This window comes from Mandrillus leucophaeus, unplaced genomic scaffold (genome assembly GCF_000951045.1).
Source record: "Mandrillus leucophaeus isolate KB7577 unplaced genomic scaffold, Mleu.le_1.0 Scaffold365, whole genome shotgun sequence".
NCBI classification, from domain to species: domain Eukaryota; kingdom Metazoa; phylum Chordata; class Mammalia; order Primates; family Cercopithecidae; genus Mandrillus; species Mandrillus leucophaeus.
Genome location: NW_012103865.1, coordinates 1,602,463 through 1,622,572, shown reverse-complemented (window position 1 = coordinate 1,622,572; position 20,110 = coordinate 1,602,463). Strand labels below are relative to the sequence as shown.

Genomic DNA, 20,110 nt, shown 5'->3' with positions numbered 1-20,110 from the left:
GTGACAAATCAAAACAGTAAGTAGTAATTTTTTTTCAATGATTGTCAGGCTGTAAGAGTGGAGGTGGAAGAAGTATGGGAAGTTTTATAACAGCAATATCTAACTCCACTGTTCATAAACATAACCCCACATCCCACACCCCATCCAACTCAACCACTCAGCCTCCTACATAACACCCACAGTTCATGTTATGTCATCTCCTTCCTGGTTGCCAGGACAACATAGTTTACACCTGTGAGATCTGAGTTGGGTGAACACTGAGGTAAAGTTGTTTTCTCTAAGTCATGCTCGTGAGTCAAGTTGCCAGCTTTGATGCTAACCCAGAGAATTTCCATAATAGTTTCTGCCAGGCCCCCTTCACCTCTTTATTCCTTAGGCTGTAAATCATGGGGTTCAGCATTGGTGTCAAAATGGCATAAAAGAGAGAGAACAACTTCTCCTGAAGGACAGAGAGACTGGAGTGGGGCTGGATGTAAGTGAAAATGGCCAGGCCATAGCACAGGGCAACCACCGTGAGGTGAGAGGCACACGTGTGGAAGGCTTTCTTTCTTCCCTCTGTAGACTGGATCTTTACAATGGTGGAGATGATCCAGATATAGGACAAAAGAACCAAGCAGAAGGGTGTCATCAGAAGAACAATGCTAGACACCATGATGGCGGCCTCATTGGAAGAAGTGTCCACACAAGCCAGCCTGACCACAGCTAGGAGTTCACAGGATATATGATCAATAAACTTGTTAGTGCACATGGGCAGCTGAAAGGTGATAGCAGTCTGCACAAGAGAGTTGATAGAGCCACTGACCCAGGATGTGATGGCCAACCTAGCACACAGTGCTCCATGCATGATGGCCGAGTATCGCAGGGGGTCACACACAGCCACATAGCGGTCATAGGCCATCACTGCCAGGAGAACAAACTCAATCCCACCCAAGGCCAGGGAGAAAAATAACTGGGCTGCACAGCTTGGGAATGGGATGGATTTATGTTCTGCAAGAAAATGTGCCAGCAGCTGAGGGACTATGCTTGTGGCATAGGAGACATCGACAAGGGAGAGGTTGGTGAGAAAGAAATACATGGGAGTGTGGAGTCGGTTGTCCAGTCTGATCAGAAGGACAATGAGACAGTTCCCCAGCATGGTCACCATGTACATGACCAAGAACAGGACAAAGAGGGAGACCTGAGTGTCCCAGTCACTGGACAGGCCGAGGAGAATAAAGTCACTCACCCAAGTCTGGTTATCTGTTCCCATTAAAATATTCAAGGATTATTAATCTGTGAAGGGAGTCAGAAAAAAAACAGAAGCTGTTGAATAACTGTAAGAATAACTTGTTTGAATGCATTCTGTACATGCCAGCCAGCCCTAGGCAGGTACTTCAGGTCATTTATTGGCCAAAATGACAGTCTTGACCCAGCATGCATTACATTTACTTTACATCAGAGAGACAAACTGTGGCCTTTACAAGACACAATTTGATGTCAGGGAAGCCAGTTAAATCCTAGAAATGATGCATTGCAACATTAGGAGTTCTACATCTTTACGAACTTACTTCAGATTCCAGGGCAACGAGAGGATTGCAAATGACAACCAGCAGGTAAAATGATAAGCAATGAAGAAGAACATGGTTGGAAAGTTAACAAATTACCTTAAATATGTCAAATAGACTCATCTTGATGGAATGTGTAAATGTACTACAAAAGTAAATAATGCATTGCAACATTAGGAATTCTGAGTCTTTACCAACTTACTTCAGATTCCAGGGCAAGGACAGAATTTCAAATGACAACCAGCAGGTAAAATGATAAGCAATAAAGAAGAATATGGTTGGAAAGTTAAAGAATTACCTTAAACATGTCAACTAGACTCATTTTGATGAAACGTGTAAATCTACTACAAAAGGAAAGATTTGGAAGAAGCAAGGCCTGGAGGAAAAATCTGGAACTGGAAACCCATGTTTAAACCTGATTTTATTGGGCAGATTCATGATGTTGGTTTATTGATAAACATTATATATGCAAGAGGACATTATTACATAACTCACAAGTACATTTAGCATCAAATGTAGATAACATATGAGGAAAGTACTTTTTGAACTGTTACTGGTAGTACAACTGTAGAATCGTGTGTTTTAGTAGTAACCTGATGTCTGTGTCGGGATAGGTAAGCCAACAAACATGATTTTCCCTGCATCCTCTCCACAAATTCAGATACAAATAAAATTGGAGACCATCTGTAACATACCTGAGAGTATACGAATGGCTTAGATGCTTTGAGGATCCTGCGGCCGACTGGTCTTTTGGGTAGCCTTTGACCTCTTTGTGGGATAGGATTGTAATTGCACCTTGGTCTCTTTTTTTTTTTTTGCTTTTTTCAACTTGCTGCTGTTGCTATGGCCGTGAAAGAAAATAAATATGGATTTGAATGCTTAGACTTTTTAGATATGAGGGAGGAAGAGAAAGCAGATGTCTAAGGACCCTTCTTCATTGTCCAAGACAGAGAGGGAGATACGGATTCACTTGAATGTACACTGGAATGGAGATTCCCTTCTCCTTACTTTTGCTCAGCAAGTGCTTTGTCAGTAAAATTAATGTTATAGCATCAATTTTGAACATTAAACAAAAACAAGCTACATTGTAAAAAAAAAAAAAAAAAAAAATTAGAACCAATTCCTTCTTATTCCATGTCTGTCTCTTCATGAGCTTTCCTTTTATTGCAGTGTCCACAGTAAGGGAAAGTAGGAAAGAAAGGAGGCAGGAGGCATTGAGGGCAGGAACAGGTCCGGACAGACTAGGGTCTCTTACCTACAAGGGAAAGACTGTCAATGCTTCAACTCTCTTATGTGATAAAGGATTAAGCAAAACATGTAGTTCCAGAAATGCTCATCCCTTTCATAGTTGACATTCACATCCATTTTTTCTAGACTCTCCCTAATGTCCTCCTCAAGACCTTCCTTCTCCAACATTTCCTCCTTTACTGCTCTGTCCTGATGCTCCCAGCAGCACCCCTCAGCAGCACCTCTCAGTGCTTTTCTAAAATAATAGTGAGCCTGAGAATACATTTGATTGCCTCAAAGAGACATTCAAATTAAAATTCTAAAAGCTCAAAAACATTTCACTAAAAGAAAACCTGTCAACTATTATTGACTAGATTCCAGATTTGCATCTGAATTAGGCATTTTTCCATTAACTTGGCAAACACCTATAAAGTGCCATCGTTGTTAGATGATGGATTTTTAGGGTGAATATTACCCTTTATTTTCATGTAGAGCTGACATATCAGTGAGGGAAAAGACACAGTGGTCTTCACTGTATTTGCTCCTCTGCCGCACTGGAGACCCTGCAAGCCCGTGACTCACTGTGCTCCTCTCAGCCACCCAGCATGTCTCTCCACTAAGTCCTTGTCACATTACAAATGACTGACAGTGTCTCATCTCAGAGAAAGTGTGAACTTCAGAGTCTAACAGCTCCTGTGTTGGATCCACATGTGTTCTGTTTCCAGAGACTTGGAGCAAGATACTTAGCATTTCAGAGCCTCATATTCTTCATGTGTGAAAAGTGCCTAATATTGACCAGCTGAAGGGTCGTGGGTGAAATTAAAGGAGTTAAAGGACTAAGGTTCCTACAGGAGTGCTGGAACAGGCAGGTGTCCATTATTTACTGATGATCCTTAGTCTTGATTTCATGCTCTCTCATTGAGAATCTTCTTTATCCATTTACTCTCCCTCTCTACCATCCTCAGGTTTCTCTTGTTCCTGAGTAACTCCTTTGCCCTCATTATAGAAGAAAATATACAGGCATCTCAACTTAGGAAGCTTTACTGTGTATATAGCATTCTAAATCCCCCTTCGTTTCACATCTCTAATGATTGGAATCCATTGTCTGGATTTATTTCCTAATATTTATTCCTGAGCCTATAAATATTTCTGCCCTCACTAATCTATAGGATTTGAAAACTTAAAGGTTACTGATAACCTGCCATCATCAATTCCAGAGATTTTTTTTATCGTATTTTCATTTTTTACTTAGCTTTTAATAATGTTACCTGTTTCTTCCTTCAAACTCTCAACTCTGTCATGGACTTCTGTCCTGATTTTCCTCCAATCGAATTTGCTTTCTTAACCTTCCTTGTTCCCCTGCTCTGCTCTGTGAGCATTTGCTAAAGTTCTGTGCTCAGAACTTGTACTCAACTTCTACAGTTTTTCTTGGAAGTCTTTTTATTTCTAGTTATAATAATTACTATCAACTCTATATGGCTCACCCTCAATTTTACATTTAGCTTCTGGATTTCCCTTCAAAGCTCCAAATGCATTCCAGAAAAGCTGAATGAATGTTTCTTAAATATCTCACCGATGCCTGTACTCCTCTATCCACAAATGAAATTCCATCCTGAGTTCTTTTTTACTATCAGCAGAATTAGATTTCTCCTAGTCTCTCAGTGAATCATCTTTTATTTTTCCCTCTTCTTCTGCGTGCCACAGAATACATTCTCTTCCTTTATTTTATTATATATCTCCCCCATCTTCTCCTTACTCTCAGCCACACTTACCCTTTCCCTCTTTATTCCCCATCTTCTAGAATGCCGGAGCTTCCTTGTAAATTTCCCTAATGTAACTTCCATTCACTCCAAAAATCCTACACACTACCCCCAAATTAATTATATAAAATACAAATTTTTACGTCATTTTAAGCACAAAAAGATCTATAATGTCTAAGTGCTTAAAGATTTAAGTTTATCCTGGGCAGAATACTTTTTATCTACTCCATAATCTACTCTTCTTCTATGACTAACTTTTATTAACTATAGCATTTATTATCATGCCCTGTGTTTTCCAACAAAGTCTTTTATTAAAATAAGCTGCTAATACTTAAATATCTTTCGCTGATATGTTAGCTAATTTTTATTAAACTATCAAGTTTGCTGTGTTTTTCCATGGCCATTGTGGGTTTCAAAATAATTAATACTCAAAAATATATCTTGTTTCTAACGTGTTTGGATTGATGTTAGATAAAGAAAATGTAAGTATCATCTGCACTTGGAAAACAAATTGAAAGAGGAACCATGTACGAGCCAGATGATTTTAACGCACCTTCAGTTAAAACCATATGCATATTATTCTGGGCTCACCTTTTGGCTAAATATAACTGGCTTTCTATTCTTATATCATGATGAACGGACCAGGTGCCAGGTAACATGCTTCATATCCAACCACTCTTATGGGAAGCCAAAGCTTGATCCTTACTGCTCTAATTTGTGGAATCTGTACTTCCCCTACACAAGTGACATTCATTGAAGTCAATTAACTAAGGAAAAAACGTGAGAATATTTCTTCAATTTGTCTGTGCGAACATAACTACCAAAACCTCTTAATACAAGCATGCAGCCAAGTTACAAAACCAGTGTTGGACAATGAACACAGCTAACAGTCCTATTTAGCTCTTCGTGGTGTACAAGTGTGACTTGTGTGCTCTTCACAGTACTTGCCCAACACCAACAACATTACTTTTTTGCCAGGCATCTAATGTTTCTTTAGTAAGCAATAAAATTATATTTTACATTCGTAGAGTTATATCATCTTTATACTCAATAAGCATCAAATCAGTTTTTTTTACATATGTTTTGAGCTTTCTTTTGACTGTTGAAAATAACCAATTCATGCTGCCTGCTCAGAACACAGTACTGAAGAATGGCATTCCCTGTGGTTCACCTCCATAAACAGGATCACAATGAAAAAAGGAATTCCTATTGCCTGTGTTTTATGAAATGGGGTGAATGTAGGATAATCACTGTGACCATAAGAAATAGAAAACAATGTGTGATATAGTAAGAGAGGTGCTATCGAAATATTATGTGAATGATTATCTTTCTTAAAGCCCTGTCTCTAATGCCTGAAATGTATTACATTTATGTTGAACATTGTCCTTTTTTGCGAAATGTTCAAAAATGCAATAATGCTAAATGAAACTTTTATAATATAAAGTACGTAAACATTATCAACTGGTATGACAGCTTACACTGATCCTTTACAATACATCACATAACAGTAAAAACTGGAGTTTTAGATGTAAATAACCTGAAGATTACAGAAAAAAATCAGGGAAGAGGTATAAATAGCAAAGATAAAAATTTTCTAGTTAAAATATTACCTTTATTGGAATGGCTAAGTTGAGCTAATTAATATGTGCATCACATCACATACACATTATTTTTGTAACAAGAATTCTTAAAATATATACAATAAATATACACAATTTTTATTTGTCAAACATACATATAAAAGAAAACAAAATTACTTTTGTTGGACCCAGGTAAAAGATCCTCCATGTGCCTTCTCTGTTTATCCAGTAGTTATTAGTTACAGCAAATATCAGGACTAAAATGTTCTTCTATCTATGACAAAGGAAGACCAAAAAAATAAGTGTTTAGATTCCTCACACAGTTCATTTTACATAATAAAAAAAACCCTGATTTAACAGTTAAATTTCAATCAGTCATGATCTTTCTTTAGTAAAGCAAATCTATTCATGGGCTATAGATGTTCCTGCCTTCCTTTCTCTGAATTTATATTCTAACTCCTCATCTATGAAACAAAAAGCTCCATGCCAGTCTCTGTAGCTCTCTACATGCAGGCCTGCCTTCCAGAAGATGTGGTCCCTGTTCTAAAGTTGCCTTTTCCTCTCCCCTTCTTCAAAAGAACACAGGGAAAGGCAAGATGTTAAGTGAAGTTAAACATGTTACTCATAGTAAATTCTTAGGCAGTGATGTATGTTAATATTTGTTGTAAACATCTGGTATTTTCAAATTATGGAATCATTCTACCAACTAGTCTGCTAGAATTTTCTTTAACCCTGAAGAGTTGATCTCTGAGATGGGGGTGCCATCCATGCTCAGCTCTGTACAGCTCTGCAGAATGCTGAGACGAAAGGGTACAGCCCCAAGCAACAATGACTTCCCACCTAAAGTTCCCTTTCAGCCTTTTACCACATCCTCCCCCTATTGCTGCTCTAATGAAATGAGAAGATGTTGGAGGAACCATGAGCCACTGTTCATCAAGTAAAAGATGAGAAGCCAGACCCATAGTTAAAATCAATCGGGCATTGACAGAACTTATCACTGCGTTCGTGCCACGCAGACAGGATCATAAGTTGTGGGGTTCTGGAAATGTCTTCACGTGCTGCTGTTCACATTTTTGTTGTATTATTTTTAATTGCATTTAAATTCCATTGCTACTCTGCGGACCAAGACTGAAATATATTCAATTTATTCTTCCAAGGAATCAAATGTCCAGGGCTTGACACTTAGGCATAATTTCCTTTTGCAACATTGAGTTCCATGTTTTGCTATCCCACTCCAGTCAGTGTATTATACATTTTAAAGTATCTAGCATAATTTTCCACTTCTATTGACTGGCTGCCTTAAAACATTAACTTCTCCCTTTTCCCCCATATTAGGAAGAGGGAAGTGTTGACTTGGAAAGACTCAGGAGGTATGCACACTAGAAAAGTATTCCTCAATGTCTCACATTCCAAAAACATATTTTTGAATAATAATCCTTTCCACTATTTACATCAATTCAAAGAGTGCATGGTTAAACAAAACCTTCTAAGAGCTTTGTGAATTTAATCTGAAACATACTGAGGCTTAGGGGCATTTTACCAATATTATCTCTTATTCATTATAGTGATAATTCCCTAAAGCTAAGGTCTAAAAAGCCAAAAACTGTCTCTCCAGAAAATGTGTGCACCATGATTCTAATACTCCACCGAATTTTAATCCCATTTGCCCTTCTTGCTGGAGTCCTCTACAATCTTAGCTGAGGCAAATAGAGCTCTGAATACTCTGTAGCGTATTCAATAGTGCACATGAAGGTTAAGTCCCATAATCTACATATGTTTTTCTTCCATGCTGCTCTAAATAAACCAGACACATTTCTTTACAGACTTGGGCTGTGATTAGAAATGTTCATTTCATTCAGAGGAAGGTGCATCTGACCTTTGGTTGAACACTTGGTTGTATACACTGGATGCATCCATCATAGGCAGAAGTATTTCCATCATACTAACATTTGGATACCCAGAACCCAAGTGCCACTGGGTGGGTGAGATCTCAAAGATGGTTTTAGATATCCTGAGAAGACAATTAGTCGTTCTTCTTTGAGACCTTGTTATCTATTTCCTGTCTTGATTTGGTTGACTTTTCCCATAATCTGAGTCCAATTATTGAGGCCCAGTGTCTCAAACATGGTGCAATCCTAAAATTCGCCTTTGCCAATATGTTTTATCATGGTTTCATTCTGTAAATGCTTATCTTCTTTATATCTCCTCTCTCCTATATCTAAGTCTAGGGTATTCTCTTGGAGCATAATTTCCTTAGTCTGGAGAGTCTCAACAGTGCATTCCCTACAACACACTCTAGATTAATGAAACCTGAGTCAGGAGACCTCAACGGTAGTCCCAGTTCATGTTCTGAGAGCTGTAGACTTCAATTAATTTATTTCATCATCTTACATTTAAAATTTCCCTCAGAGAAAGGAAAATTAAAATCAAAATACTCTAAGGGAAATAATTGAGAGAAAAGACATTAAAACAATTGACAATTTATCTGGAAATGTAATATACATATTTGGAAAAGTAATATATTCCTGCTACATGTTCGTTAATATCAATCAATGTCTAAGTAAAAGTTTTATAGCTATGAATTTCTCCTCTAAATTTCTTTCCCAAAAATAATGTAGAATTCATCCATGGTATCTCTATTTTAAAAGTAATAATTATCTTCTTCCCCAACCTCTGTTTTCACTCTCTCTTCTTCTCTACTAGTAATAAAGATTGAAATTGAGAAACCCATGAAATGAAAATGTAGTTAGTTCTCCAGCTTCTGGAAAACAAAATTATTTTATTACATTTGTTTTAATACTTAGAGTGAGACGATTTCATCATTCATGGTTCTTATTTCTGATCCAAACTTCCTAAAAATTCGTGTAAGAACGACTTCTACCTCTCTATAAACTTCTGTTGACACTCTCTGCTGAAATTTCTATTAAGAGCTCTAAAATATTCATCAGAGCCTGAGAAAGTGGACTTACCTATTTCAGTAAACGTTTAAGTTGTTTGGTAAAGAATGCTCCCCTCCAACAAAATGATGGATGATGGAGTTTAAAGGTTCCAGACTCCTTGGACTCAGGGGCTCAGAAATCACCTGAGACTAGTTTAGATTGTGAGAAAAACTACTGGGAGGAAATTCATAAATGGCCTCAAATTGGCTGATCCACAGAACTACAGAAGTGTGGCAGTGGCTGACTTTGCACAGAAGGGCTTAGAGAGTCCCCTCAGGAGCTTCATGAATTAGAGTGACTAATTGTCACCACTCCCAATTCTCCAGAGCAGAGCCTCCATGCGGCCCTTCCTGTCCCTATGGAAAGCTGTGCTCTACCATCCCTCTCCCCTCAAAAACTCCACTGAAGCCCTAGATCACTCTAAAAAGTCACAGAAGCCAGCTTTGTGAAGTTTAAGATGTTCTGCTGTAACTTGAACCTGAGTTTTAGCCCTCAAAGCCCCTATTCCAGTTAGCAGTTACGGGTCTCCATCTATACCTGGTGAACCAAGTCAACTTTTATATCTGACACTAGGATGCCCTTACCTCTGTCTGTAGACAAGAGAATTGTGCTTCAACCCCCAGAGTTTTGTGCAAAGAGTGTCTCTGACCATTGCAATTGTGGATAGAAAACTAAGTATATTTTCATGGTGTTAAGTTCCAATACTAATAACATCGCATTATTTTAAGATTTTAATTAAGAGCTAAGACTATAACTAAGACCTACACAAAGAAAGTCTTATGATCCACAGGGAGAAAAAAAAGAAAGCAAAAAGTTTATCCAAAATCCTTGATATAGTTTGAATGTATGTCCTTGCCAATTCTCATGTTGAATTGTCATCCCTAGTTTTGGAGGTGAGGCCTTGTGTGAGGTGTTTGGATCATGCGGGTGGATCCCCCATCAATGGATTGAGCCATTCCCCTTGGTGTTAAGTGAGGTCTCTCTCTGAGTTCACACAAGATCTGGTCATTTAAAAGTGTGGGGGCAGGCTAGGCATGGTGACTCACGCCTGTAATCCCAGCACTTTGGGAGGCTGAGGCAGGCCGATCACGAGGTCAGGAGATCGAGACAATTCTGGCTAACACGATGAAACCTGGTCTCTACTTAAAAAATACAAAAAAATTAGCCAGGCATGGTGGTGGGCGCCTGTAGTCCCAGCTACTGGGAGGCTGAGGCAGGAGAATGGTGTGAACCCAGGAGGTGGAGCTTTCAGTGAGCTGAGATTGCACCACTGCACTCCAGTCTGGGCAACAGAGCAAGACTCCGTCTCAAAAATAAATAAATAAATAAATAAATAAATAAAAATAAAATAAAATAAAATAAAAATGTGGGGGCCGGGCGTGGTGGCTCACGCCTGTAATCCTATCACTTTGGGAGGCCAGGCTGAGGCGGGCAGATTGCCTGAGCTCAGGAGTTCGAGATCAGACTGGGCAACACAGTGAAACCCTGTCTCTGCTAAAATACAAAAGGAATTAGCTGGGTGTGGCAGCGTGTGCCTATAATCACAGCTGCTCGGGAGGCTGAGTCAGGAGAGTTATTTGAACCCGGGAGGCGGATGTTGCAGTGAACCAAGATCGCGCCACTGCACTCCAGCGTGGGCTACAGAGCGAGACTCCATCCCTCCAAAAAAAGAAAAAAGTGGGGCACCTCCCCACCCCCAATCTATCTCTCTTGCTCCTCCTTTTTCCATGGGATGTGCCTTCTCCCACTTTGCCTTCCGCCATGAGTAAAAGCTCCCTGAGGCTTCCCCAGAAGCTGGATAAATGCTGGTGCCAGGCTTGTACAGTCTGCAGAACCATGAGACAATTAAACCTATTTTCTCTATAAATTACTCTGTCTCAGGTATTTCTTTGTAGCAATGCAAGAACAGCCTAATACAATCCTTAATACGGAATGGTTAACTTTCTACACCTTTTTAAAATTTTAATACCTAGGAAGAGGTTTGATGCAATTTTGAAAGAACAGAGTCATGTTACCATTCTGACGTATTATTTATGCCTCAAGCACTCCCCGCCCTTTTTTCTTTTTACTGGGTTTGTTTATGAGTTCTATTTATTTTATTTATTTATTTATTTTGAGACAGTCTCACTCTGTCGCCCAGGCTGGAGTACAGTGGTGTGATCACAGCTCACCGTAGCCTCAATTCTCCCAGCTCAGGCTCCCAAGTAGCTGGAACTACAGGCATCCACCACCAAATCCAGCCAATTTTTGTATTTTTCATAGAGACGGTGTTTTGACGTGTTTCCCAGGCTTGTTTTGAACTCCTAAGCTCAGCAATCCACCTGCCTAGGCCTCCCAAAGTGCTGGGATTACAGGCGTGAACCACTGTGCCTGGTCTTCAAGCACCTTTTAAGTGAATCATTAATCCATTAATCATTCAGCTACCCAGTCAAATGCCTGGGAATTCCTCAGCACCACCATCTACCTGTCCACTCATTGTACAACTATCATCATCTCAAAACTCACTTATGCATTTGCTTAACTACTCACCCATGCATTGACAAATTCTATCATCCACATGTCAACTCATCTATTTCCCTGATATCCCTTACTTAGTTGCTAAATTTTCCATACTTACCCAGTGTAACATCACTACTTCATTCCATCAGGTTATCATAGCTTCTGATATTGTAGCACTGGATGACTTTGACAGAGGTTCTGTGATATTCCAGGCAATAAGGAGAAAAAGTAGATACTCTTCTCATCCTTCTCCCCAGTTTCTAAACACCCACGTAGAATTTAAATAGTTGGTTGTATATTTTCTTTGAGTCATATTGGAAAAATTCTATGGCTGTAAGGATTTAGCTGAAAATTAGCACACATTCACCCACTTATACTTTATCTGTTAAAACAGACCTTAAAAATAATTGAGTTTCTTCTAGTCTAGATTCTATATAGAGTATAGAAAAGTAGAAAGAACATCGTTTCCATTCTAAATAGGAAAAGGCCAGATAATCTACAAAATCATAACTGTTTCCGAACTCATTAGAAAGCTTAAGTTGCAGGGAAACCTATAAGCATGAAAACGTAGGAAAGATAGATACCTCCAAAAAGGCATAGGAAATGAGCTCTGCCTTATCTAGGCCAAAGCATGGGAGAAAAGTGAGGCCAACATACAAACCAGGAAGAACTGCTCTGCTAAAATGCTAAAGGCTAAGTGAAGAGTACTATGAGTTTAGAGTGGGAGGAACCACAAATAGAAAAGGAGTTCATACTTACACTCAAGATTTTCTCCTCAGACTTTAAACAGTCTCTCTCTTTTTTTTTTTTTTTTTTTTTTTTTTTTTTTGAATTTCAGGCCGGGAGGGAGCAATATAACTAAGGACAGAAAATGTTTTATTTTTCTTGTATATTTACGGTCACCTAATTTCACATTCTGTGAAATGGACAGTAACCTGTTTCCTAAAAGATTCCTGTCGGTGCTTTTTGAGCTGTGATAATAGCAAAATTGTCTTTCAGTAATAATGTCAAATTAATTCTTCTTTTTTTTATTACACTTTAAGTTCTAGGGTACATGTGCACAACGTGCAGGTTTGTTACATATGTATACATGTGCCATGTTGGTGACCCATCAACTCGTCAGCACCCATCAACTTGTCATTTACATCAGGTATAACTCCCAATGCCATCCCTCCTCTCTCCCCCCTCCCCACAATAGGCCCCGGTGTGTGTTGTTCCCCTTCCCGAGTCCAAGTGATCTCATTGTTCAATTCCCACCTATGAGTGAGAACATGTGGTGTTTGGTTTTCTGTTCTTGCGATAGTTTGCTGAGAATGATGGTTTCCAGCTGCATCCATGTCCTGACAAAGGACACAAACTCATCATTTTTTATGGCTGTATAGTATTCCATGGTGTATATGTCCCACATTTTCTTAATCCAGTCTGTCACTGATGGACATTTGGGTTGATTCCAAGTCTTTGCTATTGTGAATAGTGCTGCAATAATCATACGTGTGCATGTGTCTTTATAGCAGCATGATTTATAATCCTTTGGGTATATACCCAGTAATGGGATGGCTGGGTCATATGGTACTTCTAGTTCTAGATCCTTGAGGAATCGCCATACTGTTTTCCACAATGGTTGAACTAGTTTAGAGTCCACCAACAGTGTAAAAGTGTTCCTATTTCTCCACATCCTCTCCAGCACCTGTTGTTTCCTGACTTTTTAATGATTGCCGTTCTAACTGGTGTGAGATGGTAACTCATTGTGGTTTTGATTTGCATTTCTCTGATGGCCAGTGATGATGAGCATTTTTTCATGTGTCTGTTGGCTGTATGAATGGTAAACAGTCTTAACAAGAATGTTTGGAGGAGGGTGGAAAATCAGAAAAAGCTTCCTTCATCATGCAGGTCTAGGGAAAGACAGTAACATCTACTATAGGAGGCAGAAAATAGCCTCCCTCTTACCAAGTCTGCCTCCCTTGGTGAACAAAACACGGAGCCACTGAGAAAGAGCATAAAATTCTGTTCTTTCCTAGAGAAAGATGAAGACTCACTGCTGAGGGAAGAAAACTGAAAAAAATTGCTAGCCTTGGAGTTTCTGTGGGGCAGAAAACCATTCCAGGTTCAGAGCATGAGCGGTCTCCTAAGGCTGAAGATGAGACAAAATCAGTGAGAAAGCCTTAACTCTATCGCACAAGGACAAAAGTCATTTCTAAGATTCAGATAAAATGAGAAAAATGGAGAATAAACCCTCCCCTTCTGTCACCAGGCTAGTAAGAATCAAAGAACAAATAACAGAAGTTTATTATAGGAAGAGAGGCAGCGTGTGGAAGGACATACTCTCTGATATGTAGTCTCACAGGCAGAGCTTAAAACTGAGGTGGAACAGCAATATTGGAAAAATCCTCAATAATTGAATATCCCACCCTAGGTAAAATTTGTTACAAAAATTTAGATTTGTTGGTACACTCACTGAGGATAACCATGCAACAAAACTCAAACCCTGCTTAACCCATGACTGCATTGATGTCCACACCCCACATACACAGCAGTACAGAATAAACAGAAAAGACATGCCCATTGCAAAACCTTATACTATTTATCTCAGAGTCTACTATCCTACACACACAATGCTGCAGTTTCAACGAAAATGAAGATCTGAGAAATGGGGGGAAAAAAACCACTTACTGGAAAGAGCAATGGACAGAAACAGAATCAGAGATACGACTTTTATAAAGTAACTATACACAGAGGTTTAAAATAACTCTCATTAATAAATTGAAGGATCTAGTGGAAAAGACAAGCACTCTGCATAAAGGCAGGAAGAATTTCAGCAAATAATTAAACACTATTCAAAAAAATCAAATGAAAATGCTATACATGAAGAACACAGTAACAGAAATGAAGAATGCTTATAAGAGACTCAACAGAGCTTAGAAACAACCAACGAGTCTAAAGATGCATTAATAAAAATTGGCAAAACAGAAGCACGAAGACAAAAAAACAACAAAAATAGAAAGAGAAGAGAGCAGGTGAGGACTTCGTGACAACATCAGACAATCTAACATGCATGCAACTGAAAAGTCCCAGAAAAAAATTTTGAAATATTTAAAGAGATAATGGCTAAGAAAAATAAGTACAGAAATTGAAGCGCAAAATATAGTAAGCTCAAAAATTAAAACTAAAAACAAATAAACCAACACCTAGACATGTAACAGTCAAACTGCCAAAGAGCAAAAAATAAAGCAGATACCCTGAAGGCAGGCTGAGAAAAAAAGACACATCACATCTAGAAGAGCAAACATTCAAATCAAAGCTAACTTCTTGTTAGAAACTAGGCTGGACATAGCACAACAGAGTTACATTTTTCAAGCCCTGAGGCAGGAAGGAGAAATCTATCACCTAATAGTTCTGTATGCAGAAAAAAACATTTTTGAGAACAAAGGGGAAATAAATTCGTCTACAGACAAACAGAAACTGAATAAATACATTTCCAGCAGACCTAAATGAGAAGAAGTTTTAATGGCAGGTCTCTATGCAAAAGAAATATTATAGCAGACAAAAAATTGGATATGTAAACACACACACACACATATACATACACACACACACAGATAGAGAACCCTGGAAATGATAAAATTGAAAGTTAGCGTAAAATGTATTTTAAAAATGTTTATCACACTACAAGATAATTGTCTGATGCAAAAATAATAGCAATGTACTTTGTGTTCATTACTTAATGTAAATGTAAAATATATGACAATAATAGTGTAGAAATATAAAGGTGCAAGTAGTAGTATACTATTTGAAGGTTATATGCTACCCATGAAAGGATACCATATCATTTAAGTTATATTCAAATGAATTAAAACGTATATTATAATCTATAGCGTAACCACTAAAAAGTGTAAGTGGTATAAAGATAAGCTAACAGCAATGACAAAATGGAATAATAAACAATACACACTTGATATGAAGTGAGACAAGAAGAAAAAGTGAAATGGGGAAAATGAAACAACATGATCCTAAATCACATATGGATCAAAGAAGAAATTTTGAAAGAAATTAAAAATACATTTAACTAAATGAAAATGAAAACAAACTTGTTAAAATTTGTGAAATGCGGTGAAAGTAGTGCTCAAGAGGAATTTACAGCATGCAATGCATACATTAGAAAAGAAGAAAGGTTCAAAATCAATGATCTAGGCTTCCACCCTAGAAAATTAGAAAAAAAGCAAATTAAATTCAAACTCAGCAGAGGAAAACAAATAATTAAAATTTGAGAAGAAATCAATGAAATTGAAAATAAGAAATCAAAATAAAACTGGAATAAAACCAAAAGCCAGTTCTTTAAAAATATCAATAATTTTGCTAAGCGTTTGGCCAGACTAATTAAGAAAAAAGAAGAAAAGACACAAACTGCTAATATCAGAGATGAAAAAGAAGACATGACTACGGAGCCCAGGGACATTAAAAGGATAGTCAAGGAATACTATCATAAGCAACTCTATGCCCACGTATTTGATAACCTAGATCAATGAATTTCTCAAAAGACAGAATCTGCTAAAACTCACAAAAGAAGAAATAAAATGTGAATAGGGCTTTATCTATTAAAAAGTTGAATCAATAATCAATGATCTTTTAAAACAGAAAGCACCATGCCTCGTTGGGTTTGCTGGTGAATACTACCAAATATTTAAGGAAGAAAATATACCAATTCTCTACAATTTGCTTTCAGAAGATACAAGCACAGGGACTCCTAACTCATTCTATAAGGCTAGCATTACCCAAATACAAGGACAAAAAGAGACAAAGGCATTATAAGAAAACTAGAGACCAATATCTCTTATGAGCATAGATGCAAAAATCTTCAACAAAATATTAACGAATTGAATCAAGCTACATATAAAAAGAATTATACAATATGACCAAGTAGGATTTATCCCAGTATGCAAGGTTGGCTCAATATTCAAATATCAGCTAATCCAATCTATCACATCTGTAGGCTTAAAAAAAAATTACATGATCAAATAAATAGATGCAGAATAAAAACTGACAAAATTCAAAATTCAACACCTATTCCTGATATAAAAAAAAAACTCTCAGTAAACTAAGAATAGAAGGGATTTTATGCAGAGGTAAAAGATCCGCAAGAGCCAATACAACATTGAAGAAGAAGAAGAGGAAAGTTGGAAGACTGACATTGCCTGATATGGATTTACTACAAAGATTTCCTAGATTTGAAAAGAATATCTATCAAAACGTACAAGTAACATCATATTCAATGGTGAGAAACTTGAATCTTTCTCATGAAGATTAGGTATGAGACAAGGAAGTCCCCTCTCACCACTGCTTTTTAACATCATACCGAAAATCCTGTCCAACGCGTGCAATAAGATAATACAAAGAAATAAAATGTATACAGATTGAGAAGGAAGAAATAAAATTGTCTTTACTCACAAAGGATATAATTATCTATGCAAAAAATCTGAAAGAATAAGAAAAAAACTCCTAGAACTAAGTGACTAAACGCTAATATACAAAGTCAATTACTTTTCTATATATCAGCAATGTTCAAGTGGAATGGCAATTAAAAACACAATTTTATTTACATTAACACCTAAAAACAAAGCATGTACAAATCTAACAAAATACGTACAAATCTAACAAAATATGTACATGATATATTTGAAGAAAATAAAACTCTGATGAAAGAAACCAAAGAAGAATTAAATAAACGGAGAGAAATTCCACGCTTATGAATAGGAAGACTCAATATTGTCAAGATATTATTTCTTCTTGGCTTGATCCATAGATTTAATGCAATCGCAAACAAATTCCCAGAAAGCTAATTTGTGAATATTGACAAACCAATTCCAAAGTTTTTATGCAGAGGTAAGAGACCTAGAAGAGCCAACACAATATTGAAGAATAATAATAAAGTTGGAAGGCTGACACTTCCTAGTATGGATTCACTATATACCTACAGTAATCAGAAAAGAATGGTATTGATGAAAGAATAGACAAATAGATCAATAGACCAGAACTGAGAATCCAAAAATTGACCCACATGCATATAGTCAACTGATCTTTGACAAAGGAGTAAAGGGAATACAATGGAGAAAAGGCAGTGTTTTCAACAAGTGGTGCTGGAAGAACTAGACACCCACATGCCAAAAAAACAAAAAAGGAATCCATGCAAAGAGCTGACATTCTTTACAATAATTAACTCAAAATGAATCATAGTCCTAAATGTGGAAACAAAACAAAAATACAAAACTTCTGGAAGATACCATAGGAGAAATTTTAGATGACCTTGAGTTTGGCAATAACTTCTTAGGTACAACATAAAAGCCAAAGGAATGATCCCTGAAATACATAATTAATATGTTGAATATAATAAAATTAAAATGTTCTGTTCTGTGAAATAAGCTGTCAAGAGAATGACAAGACAAGACACAGACTGGGAGAAAATATTTGCAAAAGACATATCTGATATAGGACTGCAGTCCAAAATCTACAAAGAACTCTTGAAACTCAAAAATAAGAAAATAAACAACTCGATTACATAATGGGCCAAAGACCTTAACAAATGACTTACCAAAAGAGAGATACAGTGGCAAATAAGCATAAGAAAAGAAGCTCCACATTATATATCATAAGGGAAATGCAAATTAAAACAACCACAAGATATCACTACACACCTATTAGAATGGTTAAAATCCAGAACACTGACAATACCAAATGCTGATAAAGATGTCATTAAACGGAAGACTCATTCAGTGCTGGTGCGAATGCAAAATGTTACTGCCATTTTGAAGGACACTTTGGCAGTTTCTTACAAAACTAACCATGCTTGTTATGAACTGAATATTTGTGTTCACCCAAAATTCATATATTGATGCCATAGTGTGATGGTAGTGGGAAGTGAGACCACTGGGAGTTAATTAGGTCAGAGGGTGGAGCCCTCATGATGGGATTACTGTTTCGTTTTTCTTTTTTTCCTTGAGGTCGCTCAGGCTGGAGTGCAATGGCAAGATCTCGGCTCACTCACTGCAGCCTCCGCTTCCTGGATTCAAGGGATTCTCCTGCCTCGGCCTCCCGAGTAGCTGGGATTACAGGCTCCTGCCAGCACGCCCAGCTAATTTTTGTATTTTTAGTAGAGATGGGGTTTCACTGTGTTGGCCAAGCTGGTCTCGAACTCCTGATTTCATGATCCGCCCGCTTCAGCCTCCCAAAGCGCTGGGATTACAGGCATGAGCCACGGCGCCTGGCCGGGATTACTGTTTTTTACGAAAAGATCAAGAGACCTAGCCCTCTCTCCTTTTGCTCTTCATCCATGCAAACATACAAGGTGATATCCACCTACAGACCTGAAAGTGAGCTCCTGCCAAATGCCTGGTCTTTGCCACACTGATCTTGAACTTTTCAGTTTTCACCAGTGGGAGAAGTAAAAGCTTGTTATTTAAGCCACTCAGTCTAAGGTAATTTGTTATAGAAGTGTAAACTAAGACCGTACTCTTACAGTACAGTTGAGCAATCACACTCTGTATTTCCCCAGTGGAAGTGAAGACTTATGTCCACACAAAAACCTACACATGAATATGCATGGTAACTTTATTCATAATTGCTAAAACTTAGAAGCAAACAAGATGTTTCTTAGTAGATGTAAACTGTGGTACATCCAAACAATGAAATATTAAGTGCTGAAAAGAAATGAGCTATCAAGTCATGAAAAAACATGGAGGAAACATAACCACATATTACTAAGTGAAACAAGTAAGTCTTAAAAGGCTATATATTGTACGATTCCAACTGCATGACATTCTAGAAAAGACAAAACTAAGAGTACAGCAGAAAAATCAGTGGTGGCCAGGGGTTGAGGTGGAAGGAGGGATCAACATGCAGAGTACAGAGGATTTTTAGGGCAGTGAAACTACTCTGCATGATACTATAATGATGAATACATTCATTATAAATGTTCACAAACCCATGGAGTGTACAACTTCAAGAGTGAACTCTCATTTATACACTATCAAAACAATGACAAAGAAGTAAAGGCAATACAACAGGGAAAAGGCAATGTTTTCAACAAGCAGTGCTGGAAGAACTGGACACCCACATGTCAAAAAAAAAAAAAAAAAGAAGAAGAAAAAGGAACCTATACTGATTTCTTTATATAGTGTATTCCTTTATAAAGATCAGTCAGTGTACATTGACCAATTGTACAGCTGACCTGTAGGGGATATAGGGGAAATCTTTGTACCTTCGGTTCAATTTTACTATGAACTAAAACTGCTCTAAGAAATGTAGTCTATTATGGCCGGGCGCAGTGGCTCACACCTGTAATCCCAGCACTTTGGGAGACTGAGGTGGGCGGATCACGAGGTCAGGAGATCGAGACCATCCTGGTAACATGGTGAAAACCCATCTCTACTAAAATTACAAAAAATTAGCCAGGCGTGGTGGCGAGCACCTGTAGTCCCGACTACTTGGGAGACTGAGGCAGGAGAATGGCGTGAACCCGGGAGGCAGAGCTTGCAGTGAGCTGAGATTGCACCACTGCACTCCAGCCTGGG

General features: G+C 37.9%; 1 protein-coding gene across 1 annotated transcript; it reads right to left on the bottom strand.

Moving 5' to 3' along the window:
* Window positions 1-213: 213 nt before the first annotated feature.
* LOC105546636 (olfactory receptor 2F1) lies at window positions 214-1,287 on the bottom strand. The gene has a single exon (XM_011989914.1). The coding sequence runs from the start codon at window positions 1,247-1,249 to the stop codon at window positions 296-298; it is 954 nt and encodes a 317-aa protein (XP_011845304.1). The 5' UTR covers window positions 1,250-1,287; the 3' UTR covers window positions 214-295.
* Between the last annotated feature and the right edge of the window lie 18,823 nt (window positions 1,288-20,110).

Coding starts and splice junctions, on each gene's coding strand:
- LOC105546636 (XM_011989914.1), bottom strand. CDS start 1,249: ATGGGAACAGATAACCAGACTTGGGTGAGTGACTTTATTCTCCTCGGC.